Source organism: Antedon bifida, chromosome 6, assembly GCF_963402885.1.
Source record: "Antedon bifida chromosome 6, ecAntBifi1.1, whole genome shotgun sequence".
Lineage (NCBI taxonomy): Eukaryota > Metazoa > Echinodermata > Crinoidea > Comatulida > Antedonidae > Antedon > Antedon bifida.
The window spans coordinates 4,070,435-4,087,875 of record NC_136231.1 but is presented as its reverse complement, the minus strand read 5'-3'; the positions used below and the strand labels follow the sequence as shown (position 1 = coordinate 4,087,875).

The following is a 17,441-nucleotide window of genomic DNA, read 5'->3' as shown; positions in this document are numbered from 1 at the left end:
TTTAATAATCTTTATAATGTATAGTACCTTCAGTACTGGTAAATTTGGTCTTGTTATCTTTATTTTGATGACTTTTCTGGTTTTTTTTTACCGATTGTGTGACCATTATTACCGGCTGTATCACCATTATTACCATCGATTTTTGTGGTATTTACATGGTAGTTGTATTATGTTATGGTCAAGGTTAAATTAGGCCTATGGCATTTAATATTGTTTTCTCAGGTATTATTAAAGACATGTTATTTTGTATCACAATACTGTATGTACAAAGATACACGACTGCAAATCGGTGACAACTTTCATATGAAACTGCAAATGATATTTTCAAGATTTAACATGATACTATAATTTTTTTTTTTATTTCTTTTTGTAGGTGTTCAGAAAGAAATTATGATACCTCAAAGTTCTACAACAGAGTAGCATGCTACCCATTTGACGACCACAATCCTCCAAAGATGGAGTTAATCAAACCATTCTGTGAAGATGTTACATGTTGGCTAGAAGCAAGTGTCAAGAACATTGCAGCTATACATTGCAAAGCAGGAAAAGTAGGCCATCAGTTTTTTCATGTCCTTAGGGAGTCATTTCATGTCCTTAGGGAGTCATTTCCAGGCATTTGTTTCAAGAATTCTCATCACTATATCTTTGAAATATTAATGAGTGACAGAAATTGTTGCGTTTTTATTGACTTTCTTTTGAACATTTCTCTGAAAGTCCAACTTTGTCTTTCCGAATTATATTAGAAAAAAAGTGTAGTTTTGTGTCACACACATAGCTTTCATTAAAAATAGAAATGGTGTAAGTAGCAAATATGTAGCATTTGGCAAAAAGACCCAACAGTTTCAATTAATTGTTTTTAAACCTAGAGGTTGGAGGAGGATTTGAGCAATCAACTTAAGCTCTGTCTACACTATCAAACTTTATGTGACAAAAAAAAAGGTGATGTGCCCATATTTGGACATGATATCATTATCATATTTGGGCTAATCAACCTTTTTTTTCAAACTAGTTTGATATGTGTAGATAGAACTTAAGTCTCTCTGAAGTAATTGAATTTCTGTTAATAAATAGGCCGATCCTACAGGTTATAAAGAATTATGCAAAATTATTAAAACCATTTCCAAAAGTCATATTATTATGTTTGCTGAAATAAAAAAAAAAACAAATTGTGAACACCTAATAGTATTCAACTCTGTAAATGTTTATTTAGGGAAGGACAGGAGTAATGGTGTGTGCACTATTATTACATCAAGGACGGTGCCGTACGGCGCAAGATGCTATGGAGTTTTATGGTGCTGTTAGAACGAGAGACGGCAAGGTAAGTTCAAACATAACGTCAGGTTAATTTGAATCAACAAAATTATTATGGGGTAGTTGTATATTGATCCGAAATTGTTAGTTTATGCAACATACCAAATACAATGTAACTATATTCGTGGCTTTGTATATATGGCCAAAGAAGTGACTTGTTGTATGAACAAATTCCTATACGTAACATTTTGTTATAGATTGTTAGATTCGTCCTCTGCCCTGTGCCTACCTAATTCTGCCAGTGAAGTTTATTGTTGAGAACATGCTTCTCTTCCAAACACAATGGTCTGGATTCAAATCATACTTGAGTCTGCATACCTAATTTATTTATGAAATGATAATTGAACAACAACCAAAACGTAATGAGATTCTCAAACATAATTTGTTACTTAATTTTACAAATTTTCTTTTTCTTTCCAAACTTTATTTTGTGCATGCAAACCTTTAAACACTAAAAATTGAAATTACTTTTTGTTATTGACTCCATCAAATAATAACCTAATTTTAATCTAAAATACTTTTACAAGATTGAAATTTATTTGAAAGTTCGGCATAACCTTAAAAATGAAGAGCTTTGTACAGTTTATAAGTGTGCACTTAACTTTCTCAAGTTGTTGCTTCTAAATATTGCTTTAATTAAGCATGTACTGTATGACACAACTATCGTCAGACAGTGGTAGGACTTCCTGGTTAACTGAAATGAAATAAGATTATGTAACCGGGATTAATTTGAAAGGTAGACATTAGAATTTACAAAGACGTTTCCTGCAATGTTGGCGTTTATCTGCTGATGATAATCTACCTTCTATTCCGTGGTACTGAACTCCTTGACAAGACACAAGATTATCATAGCAGTTTATTAAAAATATAAATGATTATAAAAATGAAAATTGACATATATACTATAATAATAAATATCAGAATATTAAATATATTAATTACCCTAGTCTATTTAATAATAGAATCAATTTTGTAACACTCCAAATTCAAAACACAGTTTTTAAAATGTGTACAATCAAGAAACATTACTTTCCTAAATGTTTGCAATTAAAGATGTATTGTCCCCAAAAACATTAATTAAATCAGAAATTAAATAGGTTATTTTGTAGTTTTAATAAAGTTAATCCCTCAAAAATTTTTCTCATATAAAATGACAAAATAAATGGTCAAATTCAACCAAAAACCCATTGACTGGCTATATTTTGCTTTAAATTACAGGTTTTTCAGGTAAATACATTTTTTTTTCAATCCAATTTTTGTTCAAAGTGGACAACTATTATGTGACATTAAAATGGCATATTCAACAAAAAAATTGAAAAAGTTATTTTTTCAGGGGATAATACTGTACATCTTTAAATTGATTTATTAAGTATTATAAAAGTAATGATGATAATTTTTTTTATTAAATGTCCTATATTATGTTAATTTCATTGCTATTGTTCATACTGTATAAAATTATTTGTTAACCCTTGATTAGCGAAAGCTATTTATGTTTGCTCCAATTTGCTATTGGTGTATCAATAAAGAATAAATTAACATTTTATGAAATTAAATTTGTACAAAATTGACAAAATTCATCCATGGTTGGTTATCAACTACCAGCTTATCTCACTACATATCTATTACATCATTAGACACCATTATTATTAACTAAGTTATACTACCAAGCATAGTAAGAGTTTTATGATCCAAGTAGCTCATATTCGTCCGTAGTCTTTGACCTCTGCTGCTTAAATATGTCACATGTGAAGATAGCCGTTCGGTCATTTCAAAGAAATTTGTCTAAAAATACTTGTTTAATAGAAAATCTGTATTCTGACATAGCACAAAAAACATATGAGGGAACTTAGAGCTACAGTACAACAGTATGAACATTAGGTCTATTATTAGCCCTGTGTGTAGGAGGAGATAGAGTACAAAGGACTCTCAGCTAAATTATAATATATGAAAAGCTATTCTTAGAATTCGCATATGGTTGTATTTTAATCTTAAATGACTTGATTTTCTAATTTTTGTTTAAATTTATTAACTACTTATTTTGGCATGTTGCCAAGGATTGCCAGAAGCAAATTTAATCATTTTCTTAATCAAGTGGTAACCCCTTCACATTTACATGACATAGACACAAGAAGGCGTGTAAGATTAAATATTTCAGAAAATCGAGGTTGTGTCTCTAAATTTTGTACTCATTTATTTGGTTATAGTACTGCAAGAATCAGGGACATTAAATACATAATGGATTCCTTTTTGTTTTTGTAGGGTGTAACAATTCCTAGTCAACGTCGGTATGTTGGCTACTATGGCGAACTTGTAATGAGGAGTTTAGAGTACACACAAGAAACATTGTTACTAAAAAAAGTGACCGTGGAAACGGTACCTATGATTACTGGAGGGACGTGTACACCCTTTTTCGTCGTTTATCAACACAAAGTGAAAATACATACTTCAGATGTAGTAAAGGTAGGTGTAGTTTAAGTTTAAGCAATTGCCACTCCGCCACTGCTTCAAGTGTTCATTGCATAATTACAATTTAAAAAAAAAAACAGCATTCAAAATGTTTTATTCATAAGTGATAGTAAACAGTATTTAAAGGTGATTGGCTGTGTTCATGAGAAATTGAGTCAGCAACCTCTGTGGACAGATCTTGCAGACATCCAGCTACAGACATCAAAGTCATGACGCAGACCGTGTCTCACGTGGGCCTAGCTGTTTCTGTTCATTTCCCACCCACTAGAATGACGCAGAGATTTTGGCAGTAGATCTAGTTGATCAAGGATCTGGTAGATGAATCAGAATTTTTTTCATGATTGTATCACCTGAACTTTGAACTTTTTGTTGATGAACTAAGTTTGGAATTTGCTCTACATAATGCTTTCTGGTATTGGCTTTAAAGAGAAGTAATTATTATTTAAACATAAAGTTGAATTTTAATGTTATTGTACCAGTTTTCACTAATTCCATATTATCAATTAACCTAATTCCAGCAACATAAACTGTTAGTCTTAGACAATGCTTTAGCATTTTATTCAATTTCCTTTATTTCGGAAATTTCATCAATATCAACAAATGTACAAACAGAGAAAAGAAAATTTGCACACTCTAAGCTTAAATATATAGGATACTTCTCCATCTACAGTACATTTTTGAGTTATGGAGCATATGTTTGCAAACACAAGCAACAAGAATATTACAACTATTCAACATACGTTGCATGAAACCATATATAGATTTTCGCATACTCATTAAAGGAAAGGACACCATGTTCAATAAACATCATACTACTGCTTCTAGAGACATTCAGTATACTGTGCAGAGCATTATTGTAGCATACATTAAGAGATCTAATAGTCTTCATACGATAGTCACACCAAAGGGCAGCACAATATTAATACAATAAGATCTAAAGTGGCAACATTTAACATTAGTAGAGCATTTCATAAATTTGCGATTGAGTGAGTTGCTTCTAATACACAAAGACCTGTATATTCCTTTCTATACTACAGTTTGATAAAGAGAAAATTGGTGATCGGAGTACAGCCCATGTTGCCCCAACCAAGAGACGAACTCTTCTGCTCGATATATGATCATACCACTGGGTTGCCTCTACCATAGACCATGTGGAAACCATAGATCACTGAGGTTCCTTCTATCTAGGTCTATCTAAAAAAAAAAAAGATAATATATTAACAATGGTTTGTATGTAAAATGCAAGAAGTTTGTTTTGCCAGTACCAAACACCATATGGCTATGTGTAAACATTTTAATTTCTTAATCATTTACTGTAGCAGGTGGTCTCTGTAAATTATATTTTCTGTTTTTATCATTTTCCAAGAACGGCACTCTAAAGTACGTTGACCCTTGAACAATGTTTCTTTCTTTCTCATCTTACCGGGCTGGGAGCATTCTTTCATGCATTTGTCCCTGCTCATAAACTTTTAATCATATTAATGAGTGCGCTGTCCTATAAATGGGCTTTTTGAATTACCTCAAGACTTTCACTGTCTCTTATGCACATTTAATGGGAATTTATTCGATCAGATGTTCAACTGTAATTAGTATATTGTGACTTCTTCTCATTTATCAATATGAACAGTCGTTTGAAAGGTACAGTATGTAAAACAGATAACGTGCTATGTTACGCTTGCTAGGCATGCCTCAAACTCAAAAGCTCAACTGAGTTTAAAAATAGCCTCAGATTGATTTAATTTTCAATGAACTTCATTAAATATAATAATCAATGTAATTTAATTGTAAATAAATATGATGATGTTAATTTTATAATTGTCACATTTCATTGATTAATTTTGTGCAATATTAACTCGTTTTTATTTCCATTTTTATCGTTTTTGTGGATGTCACGGAATTTAGAGATATAGCATCACCCCAAACCCGGTTATAGAGGTTTCCTACTCTTAACCCTCCTCCAGTATTCCACTTTCATTATGTTAATTATTTGATATTGTAGACAGAGCTTTATGTAGAGTAAAGTCTTTTGCTAAAATGAATAATTAAAAAATAAATTTCAATATTATGTCATTTATCAGTAATCAGTATACCGTAGATGGCTACTGGTATCTAATCATAATTATTACATTTTAAATTAACTTTCTAATGAATTATAATTAAGTTGAATATATAGTGTATGTACTTTCTGCTACCAATTTTGCTTATGGCGCAAACCCATTTAACAAATATTTCAACATTCACTTATTATTATGCTAATTCAATTTGTAATATGATATTCTACAGTATGTTATAATTTTTACAATATGGAGAAATTAAGTTCAAACTATGATAATTTCAGATTAAAATGCATCAGGTTTGTCTGTATTATAATTCTATCAATTAATAGCAAGTTTAAAAGAGTCGGTACTTAAATTTTGAGCATAAATTTAAATTGAATGAGGTTAATAACCTCTACATTATACTTTGCTGTGCAAGGATACAGATTACATTTGAATATTATGGTTATATATAGAAAGCTTAAATGGTTTTAGCTGCTCTGAGAAATTAAAATATCAGAATGCGCAATGATTTATATGCTATATTCTGAAGGGAATCCTTGCCCCCCCCCCCCACTTTTTTTTTTTGTAAATACAGTACAGCCCTAGATTTTCCCCATGTTGTTCCTTTATATGTATGTTGTCTCATGAATATGGTTGGTCATAGTGTTAAAACCTATTTCTCCTTGTTTGTTTCAGCGGAAAGTGTCCCCTAATAGAGTGTGTCCACTGATTAGAGCTTACCGTTTTTTCTGAGTACTCCACGCCCTTAAGTCAAACACTTGTTACATCCAACACTGCTGGAAATATACTATCATTGCATGAGTTAAAAACCATTTAACAACAATTAATAGTTAATTATTACAGTTCTCCTTTATTTCATTCCATGGTTTTGTTTGTGAACTTTATTATTATTTCCAGTCTCTCAGAATATCTATTCTCTACCTTTTCTACATGTGTGCATTTTTCAATAGCCATCGTAGTCACTGAGCTCTGTAATTACTGTTTTGAAAATTTTAAAAACCATACTACACGCCTAGTGAAAATATGGAACACTAGTACTTTGTAAACTTGATGTGACAAAAAATGTGATTATGAATATATGGACATGATGATGTTATATCACTACCATATTTGGGCAAATCACTACCATATTTGGGCACATCACACTTTTTGATTGGCTATTGACTAGTTTGATTGTAGACAGGTAATAAACTTAACTGAACTGAAACTGAACTGACAGAGCTTAAGAGTTGGGAATGAACTTTCCTTTTTCTGAGAATTCCTAAATCCTTTTCCTTGCTCCTTCCTATGTATGTCTTTCACCTGACATAGTAATGGTCAGTAACCTTTTAAATGAAATAATTGATCTGTTTGAAATTTTCTATATGTTTCATCTCCTTTTCCTTATTTCTTTTTCTGAGAATATAATTCATTCCTTTTTCCTCAGTCATTCTTGGCGAACATTATGACACTCGGTAGATATGATCAGCTACCTTTCTACTCACTAGTGTATTAAAATCAATGAAAATGATATCAGTTTCATCATTTTGCTAAATGGCCACATCTGATAAGATTAAATTTGATCCATTTTAGAAGACGGATTTAAAATCAATTTAAATGTTTCAATAATTAAATGTCATAACAGAGAAGAAACTTAAATTCTTGACAATTTATGAAATATATTTCCGCTCTTTCGAACATTTTAATAATTCATAAGCAATTTATGAATCTGCTTTCAAAATCCGTCTTCAATCAATCGATTATTTTTTTTCTGAAGTTTCTACAGAATAAATTAAAAAATAACTTAGAAGCTTTGAAATAAGGGGAAAAGATTTTTAGTTTTAATATTTGTTTTGTAAATACATTGGAACAACTTATTAAGGGTAGTAAGTTTCTGTTAATATTAATAAATGGGATACCCTTTATTACTAGAGAGGAACACTTTGAAACAAATAAGTTACAAAACTGGTATGTTTTTTATCTAGGGATGTGCTGTAGCCAACCTTTGTTCAGAAGAAACCCTTACACTTAGTTTAGTCCAAAAGGTGTCCCCTTAATCGTGGCTCTTCTGTAGTAGTTACACTGTCTAATCTCCTGGAGATTGCACCTGTTATTTAGACATCTAAATTTAAACATAATAATATGCATATATATAGGTTAATATTAATATTGTAAAATGTATGTTATGTTTTAAACATGGTTTATCAAACTATTTTTTGTGTTTTATGTATACTAACTGTTAATGTTCAGTATTGTAGAATTTCTAGTGCAACTACTAAGTCCATCCAGGGTCATGCAATCCACGTATAACAAGTGAAGTTGTTAGCAATTACCTAGCTAAGGACGAGATAGCATAGTTCATTGAAAGAGTAAAGTTTACAACATATATCATCGTCATATACGTTGAGATAGAAATATTACTTAATAGATTTAATAATTGAATAAACGATTATCTTGGCAAAGATTCCATGGACTAGAATCTCTACCCTTGACACTTGACAGGAAATATTAACACAGTAGTTGAGATCAAGAATATCACTTATTGTCTCTTCTTAGCTATGGTTAGCTGCAACTTCCTTAGTATCACTCAGCAACTTTTGGTAAAGGCTTTTAACCATACCATGACACTTAAAAATATACTCTGTCGGAATAGAAATCATTTGTTTTCTACCAAAATCCGAAATCTTTTTTTCCCATCTTAAAAAAAAAGAGTACACCTGAGACCCAACAAGTGTTCTGTAGTTGTAAAACATATATTTCTCCGCGTTCGCTGAACTTAAAGCATAGGCTCTAAACAAAAAATTTACATTCATTGTAAAAATATTAAATATTAAATATCAGTATGTAATATGTTCTAAATATAATTATTTTATGTGTCCTAATTATCATGTGGCATAAAACATAAACACGTCAACTATTAAACATACATAAAATCAAAATGTGAAATATTTAATAACCTATCAGAGTTCAACGCCCTGTGTATTGATGCGTGAAGGAATGAAGTTGGTGGTTGTTATCAGTGTCTACTTCCGGAGCACCTGGCTGCTTGATTTATATTGAGGTCTGTCAAATGGATACAGTATCCTGATAAGTGATAGATGTTGCTGATGTTTCTTTTACTTTTAATAAATTGTATTTAGGCTTGTTTCTGATGGCAAGAAAAACTGGTTTTCAAAACCTGTTATAAAAACTGTTTACTTGTAGCAATGTTTAGCTGCAACGTAATAGCGGTCTCAGTTTGACCTCACCTAAGATGATCACTAAATGGTGCGAACATTTATGTACACGATGAATTTGGTACACTATTAAAAATGAGTAGGAAATCATCTTGCAGTGTTCTGATCATAGTCTGTAATGAAGAGGTCACTTAGTATAAATCATTTTATCATGTAATAATATAAGATAGAAAGTAAAACAAACAATCTTTTCAGCAAGTTAGACTGTGTCACTGACCGACATAAATAAATACTTAATTTGATACACAATTAAATTTTATAACATTTCCTTGCTTTATTTTCTTTCAGGGTCTTAAAAGAGGAGATCATACTATCACATACAACATGTCGCAGCCCTTTCCCGTATGCGGAGACGTAAAAATAGAATTTTTTCACAAGGCTAGCAAATTAAAAAAGGTGAAATATATTTATAAAATATACTTGGTACTCTGAATATTACCCAAAAGCAAATAACCTATTGGCACATCTTTGTACTTTTATGACATCTTTGTACTTATTAAATAAAATTTCCTTTTGAACAACCAAAAATAGTATAAGCGAACTTACAGTACGATGAAATGCCAGTTGAGAATGAAACCTGATAGGTTTCGAAACGTACTGTAAGTTCGCTTATACTATTTTTGGTTGTTCAAAAGGAAATTTTATTTAATACCTATTCCACAACCAGATGAAATTCTTCCAACATCTTTGTACTTTACGACATCTTTAGTCCAATCTGTTGTAACCACTTCTCACTAGTTACCACTTCTAACTCTCAGTGAAGTTGTTCCTATTTTAACCATATCGAGAAGACAAACAAGATACAGTGTTGAGTGTTAATTAGTAATGCTATCTTCATGAGAAAAAGTCTTGTAATTTAACCCATGTTAAGTACCTTATTGCCAGTACCAAATTTGGATAGCATATAGTAATATTAATATTCATATTTTAAAAGATATTTGATAGATATAATTGATGTAATGTAAATAATCTTGTGTGTGTGTTTTTTTTCAGGACAAACGTAGCTTGTTCCATTTCTGGTTTAACACATTTTTTATCGTACATTGCACAACAGGATTAAGTACGAGTGATAGTACTGACAGTCTACCACGGACAGAGAGCTCCACAGATTCTAATAGTGGTGACAATTATGTATTAGTAATCAATAAAGACGAAATAGACAAAGCTAATAAAGATAAAACAAATAAATTTTTCTCCCCTAACCTTAAGGTAAGTTTTAATTTATTTGATTTGATTTGATCTGTCATCACCTGACTTCTTCTCCATCCCCTGGCCACTTCCCCATCTTCCCTGGCCACTTCCCCATCTTCCCTGACCTCTTCCCCATCCTCTGACCTCTTCTCCATTTCCTCTGGCCTCTTCCCCGTCTCTTAAATTCAAGCTCGCTTCACTAGATCACATATGCTGTTTATTGTTGTATAATGTCAAATATTTAATATGCTCTAAATGACAGTTTGAAGGATGTATTGTTTTATGATCAGGACATTAATGTCTATTTTCATTTTCCGGATTTAAAATCACCTTTCAAAGAATTATTGAAGTTTACCTTGAGACTATGAATGATTTTTGTTTCTTAGTAAATTATTTATAAGGATTGATCTTGTCAAACATTATTTTAAAGTCAGCTAAATTTAGATATCTTCACAATGATTTAAAAATCCTGTTTGTTGATGTGAATTTGTTGTATACTAGCACGGTACACACACACATACCAAGGTGGTTTTCATGTGTAGTTTAAACATTTTACAATTGCGGTCTTTTTGTTACTTCATCTGTGGATTAGTACAGTAGCACCAATTTGTATAACAAACTTGCAAACTCTCTCTCTTATAATAAATTAGAATTATAGTATTTCATCCATGACATGCCTATTTGTTTTGAGGATTGTCATTTAGAACAAAAATATTCAGTAGTATTGCAATCTCCAATGTTGAATATATAAAAAATAACTTTTTTATTATCCATTTTTTTGACAAATTTTCTTTGATTGTATTTATTTTGTTTGTTTTCCCCAGATAACCTGTTATTTCTCAAAAGCTGAAACGGCAATGCACGAAATCCCACAAGAACGGAATTCAACACCAAGCGGAAGTGATAATGACATTTTAGATGACGACGATGACGAGGACTCAAGCGGGTCCGAATCTGAGATAGAGTGGGACGACGGACCCGTCACATTTGTATGATAAGAACAAAATTTGTAGAACAAACAATTTCAGGTTAATAATTTCATGAAAGATAAATTTCATTGCCAGTGTTAAAATGATAGAAAATGTTTTATCACGAAAATGGTTTGGATTTTTCGCTACACATCGTTCTTCAGTTCTTTATTTCGATTGAACTGTACACCGAATAACGGAAAGTGAAGAACCGAAAAAAAAGATGATTACTAAAGACGATGGCGATATGTTGGTGGTGAAGAAACAGGATTGAATATAAAGCATATATATTTACAAACTACCACATTTTTTATGTTTTTTTTCTCCTCGATGGAATCGACAATGGAGTGTGTGACAAGAATTTTAATATATTCTCAACTGTGAAATACTTGCCTAGACAAAAGTCTGTTATTTTTCTATATTTATTTGTTAACTACAAAGAACAAGTACGTTGATTATGTTGCCATGAGCAACGACCGTTTGTCTGGATTTGCGTAATATATCCATGATAACACTTGGAAAAGGCGCATGGACTAAACATTGGTCCAGAAAACATTTTTTTTTTACATTAAAGTATGTAGGAACTTTTGCATGTTGTATCCATACAGTAGTAAGGTGACAGATAATATAAGATTTGTAATCAACACAATTTTAAATCAAATGAATGTGTCTCATGTTCTAATGACAAACTGATTTTAAATGAGTCACATAGATCTTCCACTGGATTTCAGAACGAGGAATTAAAATGTCCATCTATTTTTAATCTAGTAATCATGACTACAGACATTTTGTTTCAAATGCTGATGTAACATTTTTTTTTCTCTCGCTATTTTCCCATCAAGAGAGAGCTATTGTCGTAATACATATTTTTCTACGTCGCCTGGTGCTCGACAACCCTGGATTTAGTCTATTGAAGTTTCATTACATCTGATTTCCATAGCAACAGCAGTGTTCTGCGTAGGCTACTTTATATTCTTGACTTACGTCTGTTTTACCAGTGTGCGTTAAATGGCCTGAAGTCCAGCACTTGTAAATTGGAATATTATTCAGCTCAATACTGTTAGCCTATCGAATCCAGGTGAGCTGTTAGACTGTCAAATCCAGGCTAGCTGCAACATACTACTGTAGTATGTAACTGAGTGTCTGTTTCAGAGTCTAATGACTGTTTAGCTTATGCAGCTATCAGATCTATTAATTTTTTTTGTATATGACAGCTTACTGTATGTAAGCAAGTTGCTGATTAGGAATTTTACTGATTATATGAATCTTCTTGTATAAATTAATCTTGTAAAAATTATCACTTATTCTTTATAACAATGTATAAAATGTGCTTGAATGTATTATAAATCAATTTTTTTCGTTTTGTCGACAGAAAAGAATCTAGTATATTTAAAAATTGGAAATAGCTACTGTAACTATGTATATGGTACTAAAATAATAATCATTGTATTCTTTCTTCAGGGGGCAAATCCAAAATTTAGAAAACAAGAGAGGCTTATAGTATACATACGATATAATGCACATTTTTTTTGGAGAAACATTGAGAAACCCTTCACAACAGAATCTGTTGGAAAGATGCAATTAGAACAGAAATCTAAAATGAGCATTGTAGCTGACTGAATCAAACAATCCTTAACTTATATACCATCAGTTAAATGCAGTTAAAAGGTACTGCATGATATTGTACTATCATCATTCTATACACTCTAATTTGATTTGGTTGGCATGTTAAACAGTAGCAAAAAAGTGTGTAAAATCGTCTTCCTATTGAATTGTTTTTGGAATATTTTCTGTATGTGAAATGTCATTGACTTCTTCCCATACAAAACACATGTATTCTGTATGTAAGGATTTCATTGACTTCTTAACATACAAAGCATACACATTATTCTGTTTATGTGGATATCATTGACTTCTTCCCATACAAAACACATGTATTATGTATGTAAGAATTTCATTGACTTCTTAACATACAAAGCATACACATTCTGTTTATGTGGATTTCATTGACTTCTTCCCATACAAAACACATGTATCCTGTATGTAAGAATTTTCATTGACTTCTTAACATACAAAGCATACATATTCTGTTCTGTATATTATTCAAAAAAAAAATGTAGATGATGAATCTAAACTTAATTTTTTCAAAGTAAATCTTGCCAGTTGCCTTACAGTGTATGCTATTTTTTATTTTCCACTTTAGACCTAATTAATATGTAGAGCAAAATATGATACTCTAATTTGCATATTTATACCTAAAGTTGGCTGTGCACATTTTCAAAGAATATAAAATTCTTCCCCAGTTTCACAAATTATGCTAAAATAATTAAAGCTTGTTAAAAAAAGTGAGGTTGACTAGTTTGTAAGAATTTAAAGACAATCACAAGAGCAACTCAATCAATGTCGTGAAAAGAAAGCAGCCAAGTTGAGTAGCTCAGGAGGAGATTTCCATCAAGATTAATATGTGAATACCCACGTCATGAGAGAATCTCAGTACAGTAATTTCAACTCAAATTAATTTTTTTTTTCTCTTTCTTTGTCTGTATAATAAGAAGTTTTATATTGAATGTAAATTTACTAATATTAACGGTATTCAAATATATTTGTGTGAAACATGATGAATATTATACAGACTTTTAAGTAACATGTCTTAAGGGAATTTTTATCAAATTATGGCAAGTAGTAAAAGCAAGCCCCATTTAAAATTTATTCAAATTGAGACACTTTTCTTAGTTGTCCAGAATTTCAAAGCTTGACTTCATTTGGAACACCTCTATTGAGGGGACACGTTGAACCCTTAATAAGGTACAACAGGTGCAAACATCTCAAGCAGTGTAAACACATTGAACACTATGGTCAACCTCTATTAACGGGACACTTAATAGAGGTTTTACTGTATTTCTATGTTTTAAAATACCTTTCATCTGAAGTACATGTCTGGCTATAGAAAGCACAGCAAATATTATAATTGACGTTATGTACATTACTAGCTTTGAATAAAAAATGTTGATTTCAACAGCTGAATGTAATTAGAAAGATTAGAAAATTACTTGAAAATAACAAATATAATGAAAATGTGGATAAATATGTGCAAGGGGCTATAAAATAAGATCAAATTTTAGCATATATATGGGATGTATTTCTGAAACTATTGTATTATTAACAAAATTCCCTATATTATAATCCATTAAGAAATTATAGATTAATTATAAGAGAGAAATATAGGAGAGTGAAAGATTTTGTATCCATTTGATTTTGAGCATACTATGAAGTTGAGTCACAGTGGTTTTTAGTTAAAACAACCTGCAATCGCTTTCCAACTTTTTTTCGTCCTATGATACGATACGATAGTATTTATTGTCATTTTTACAACAAGGTACAAGTGAAATTTGGTTGGTTGATTTACATTTGATATACAGTACATACAATATACAAATAAATAAAGAAAACAAAAAAAGAATAAATTACAGAGATCTAACAAACTTGCTATTGAATTCATGAATAGAATTTTAACAAATGATTGTCGGCAACGTTTAGTGTTTTGATTCAGATAGGACCTTTCCCTATATATAAAAAAAATCAATTGAGTGGAACTATATATAATTGGTTCTTTGAGATTAACTAATTAACGTTTGCACCCAATGTATTGTTTGAGAGTAGACTTTACGTTTAGTTTTTACCCGCTTGTGGAGTTTCCAAATTTAGCAATTTTATAACGCCTCAAGTCTGTTAACGGCAAGACCAAATACATGTTTAAACTTTCTATGATACTATATTACTTCTACTTTCTATTGTTTATTATTTTGACCGAAAAGAAACATGAAAGTTCAACGGCTTTGCACTATGGTTTTTACTAAACTTAATTGTGAATCAATAACCTACTGACGCTGGGATAAGCCACGGACCAAAATATAACAACTCAGTACAGTAGGCCTATCATAATACTGTACCAACATTGATCATTTTGAATACAAATTAGTGTTAGGCTTTACTCTTCAGATCTTGTTTTCCCTGTTTAAATGTTGTGTGCCAGTGATTTCAAAATACAGTATATCTAAAATCATAAGATCTTGTTCTAAAACTACATTACCAAACTAGTTTGATAAAAAAAAGTGTGGTGTGCCCATATATGGATATGATGTCATATCACTACTGTATTTGGGCATATCACTACCATATTTGAGCACATCACACTTTTTTTTAAAGCTCTATCAAACTTTGTGATATTACTGTAATTTAAATTGCTAATTGAATGTTTAGTTTATTTTTTGTACCCCACTATTACAAATATGAAACTTATATATCTATATATATCTATATTGAATGTGTAAATAATATAATATATAGATTACAAAAACAAACCCTACATAGTAATATTTCATTGGTTTTTTTTAATAATGCAGAAATAAATTTGAACCGTTTCTATTTTAAATTTCAATATCATAATAAACTGGACAAAGAGTAATTTGGAGAAAGTTTTTGTTGCTGGTGATGTTGTGCACTTGTGTGATTCATTTTAAACTTTTAAATTTCATGTGGATATAAACCATGCCTATATAATTATAGTCGTCAGAAATACAGACATCTTTTTACATTGAAAATGTTAATGATATAAGTGTTTGCATTGTTTAATGCTGTATGTGTGAAGGGTTGGTGTTTTTCAGTTAGTTCATAGGAATCGATTATGTAGTTTCACAAACTTTTAAGACCATGAATATTCCTGACAGTGAGAAGACTGAAGCAAATAATTATTTTCAGGGTTTTAGATAAGATGTGCTTTAATACCCATACTATAGGGAAGGGGGAGCTTCAACACCCATACTATAGGGAAGGGGAAGCTTCAACACCCATACTATAGGGAAGGGGAAGCTTCAACACCCATACTATAGGGAAGGGGAAGCTTCAACACCCATACTATAGGAAAAGGAAGCTTCAACACCCATACTATAGGGAAGGGGAAGCTTCAACACCCATATTATAAGGAAGGGGGAGCTTCAACACCCATACTATAGGGAAGGGGGAAGCTTCAACACCCATACTATGGGTAAGGGGAGCTTCAACACCCATACTATAGGGAAGAGGTAGCTTCAACACCCATACTATGGGTAAGGGGAGCTTCAACACCCATACTATAGGGAAGAGGTAGCTTCAACACCCATACTATGGGTAAGGGGAGCTTCAACACTCATACTATAGGGAAGGGGGAAGCTTCAACACATACTTATAGGGAAGGGGAGATCATCACTTATACACGTATGTGGAGCTTATCACCCATACATAAACAGGGAAGGGGAGATCATCACTTATACACGTATGTGGAGCTTATCACCCATACATAAACAGGGAAGGGGAGATCATCACTTATACACGTATGTGGAGCTTATCACCCATACATAAACAGGGAAGGCTTTATCTTCTGGTAGGATTCATTTGACATGAATTTGTGATGAATATTTTTGCTATATTGTATACTGTATTAAAATGATGTTTTTTGTTATTGTACTGTTTATACAGGGTTCACAAGAATGGACTGAGTATTTTCTGTGTATATTTACCATTTTAAGTAAAAGATTTGCTATTAATCACAGTAAAGATGTTTTATTGTATGAATTGTGAATATCATATTTGGCAACCATTTTTTCATAATGTAGTATTCAATGTTTTGTGTATTGAAATATTATGGTTTTGTTATACAAAAATAAAATATAAAAATATTGAAAAAAAAATGTTGAAAAGAGTTGTATGAGATAAAGAGAACTATTGCATAGGAATAGTAAAAACTATACAATGAGGTCAAATGTCAACAAATGAGGTTAAAGGACAACAGAATAAACTTTATTTTCATCACGATACATAGAGTAGTTGTTTTTATTTCTTTACCAAATTCTTGCCGCTTAGAAGAGGTGCTATTCCTGTCAGTGAACAATAATGTCTATTCATAATAATAATAATATCCTGGATTTATATAGCGCCTAATGTTGTGAAACCTCTAACCGCTGAACATTATTACCCCAGTCATTTTTTCCTGATCAAACACGTATGGAAACATACTCCCATAATGCAGCTAGTAATCAGCGCAAAGTTGTGTCTTGATCTAACCGGGTTCCCATTTATACACCTGGGTGGAGAGAGGCAAACGTAAGTAAAGTATCTTGCCTAAGGATACAAGCAATGCGGCGGGAGTTGGATTCGAACCTCAATCTTACGATCAGTAGTCGAACGTCCAACAC

At 31.5% G+C, this 17,441-nt stretch overlaps 1 protein-coding gene across 2 annotated transcripts in view; it reads left to right on the top strand.

Moving 5' to 3' along the window:
* Positions 1 to 17,063, top strand: part of LOC144844313 (phosphatidylinositol 3,4,5-trisphosphate 3-phosphatase and dual-specificity protein phosphatase PTEN-like) — a 44,570-nt gene extending 27,507 nt beyond the window's left edge. The window contains exons 4-10 of one of the 2 annotated variants that reach the window (XR_013612417.1): positions 374 to 548; positions 1,211 to 1,318; positions 3,571 to 3,771; positions 9,341 to 9,448; positions 10,046 to 10,261; positions 11,068 to 16,316; positions 16,347 to 17,063. Coding sequence is in view for 1 of the 2 variants with exons in the window: in XM_078701159.1 (XP_078557285.1) it covers positions 374 to 548; positions 1,211 to 1,318; positions 3,571 to 3,771; positions 9,341 to 9,448; positions 10,046 to 10,261; positions 11,068 to 11,238 (979 nt within the window). In the remaining variant the exon portion in view is untranslated. Of the gene's footprint in view, positions 1 to 373; positions 549 to 1,210; positions 1,319 to 3,570; positions 3,772 to 9,340; positions 9,449 to 10,045; positions 10,262 to 11,067 lie in introns of both variants that reach the window. The other variant, XM_078701159.1, reaches the window with a different exon arrangement.
* Positions 17,064 to 17,441: the final 378 nt, after the last annotated feature.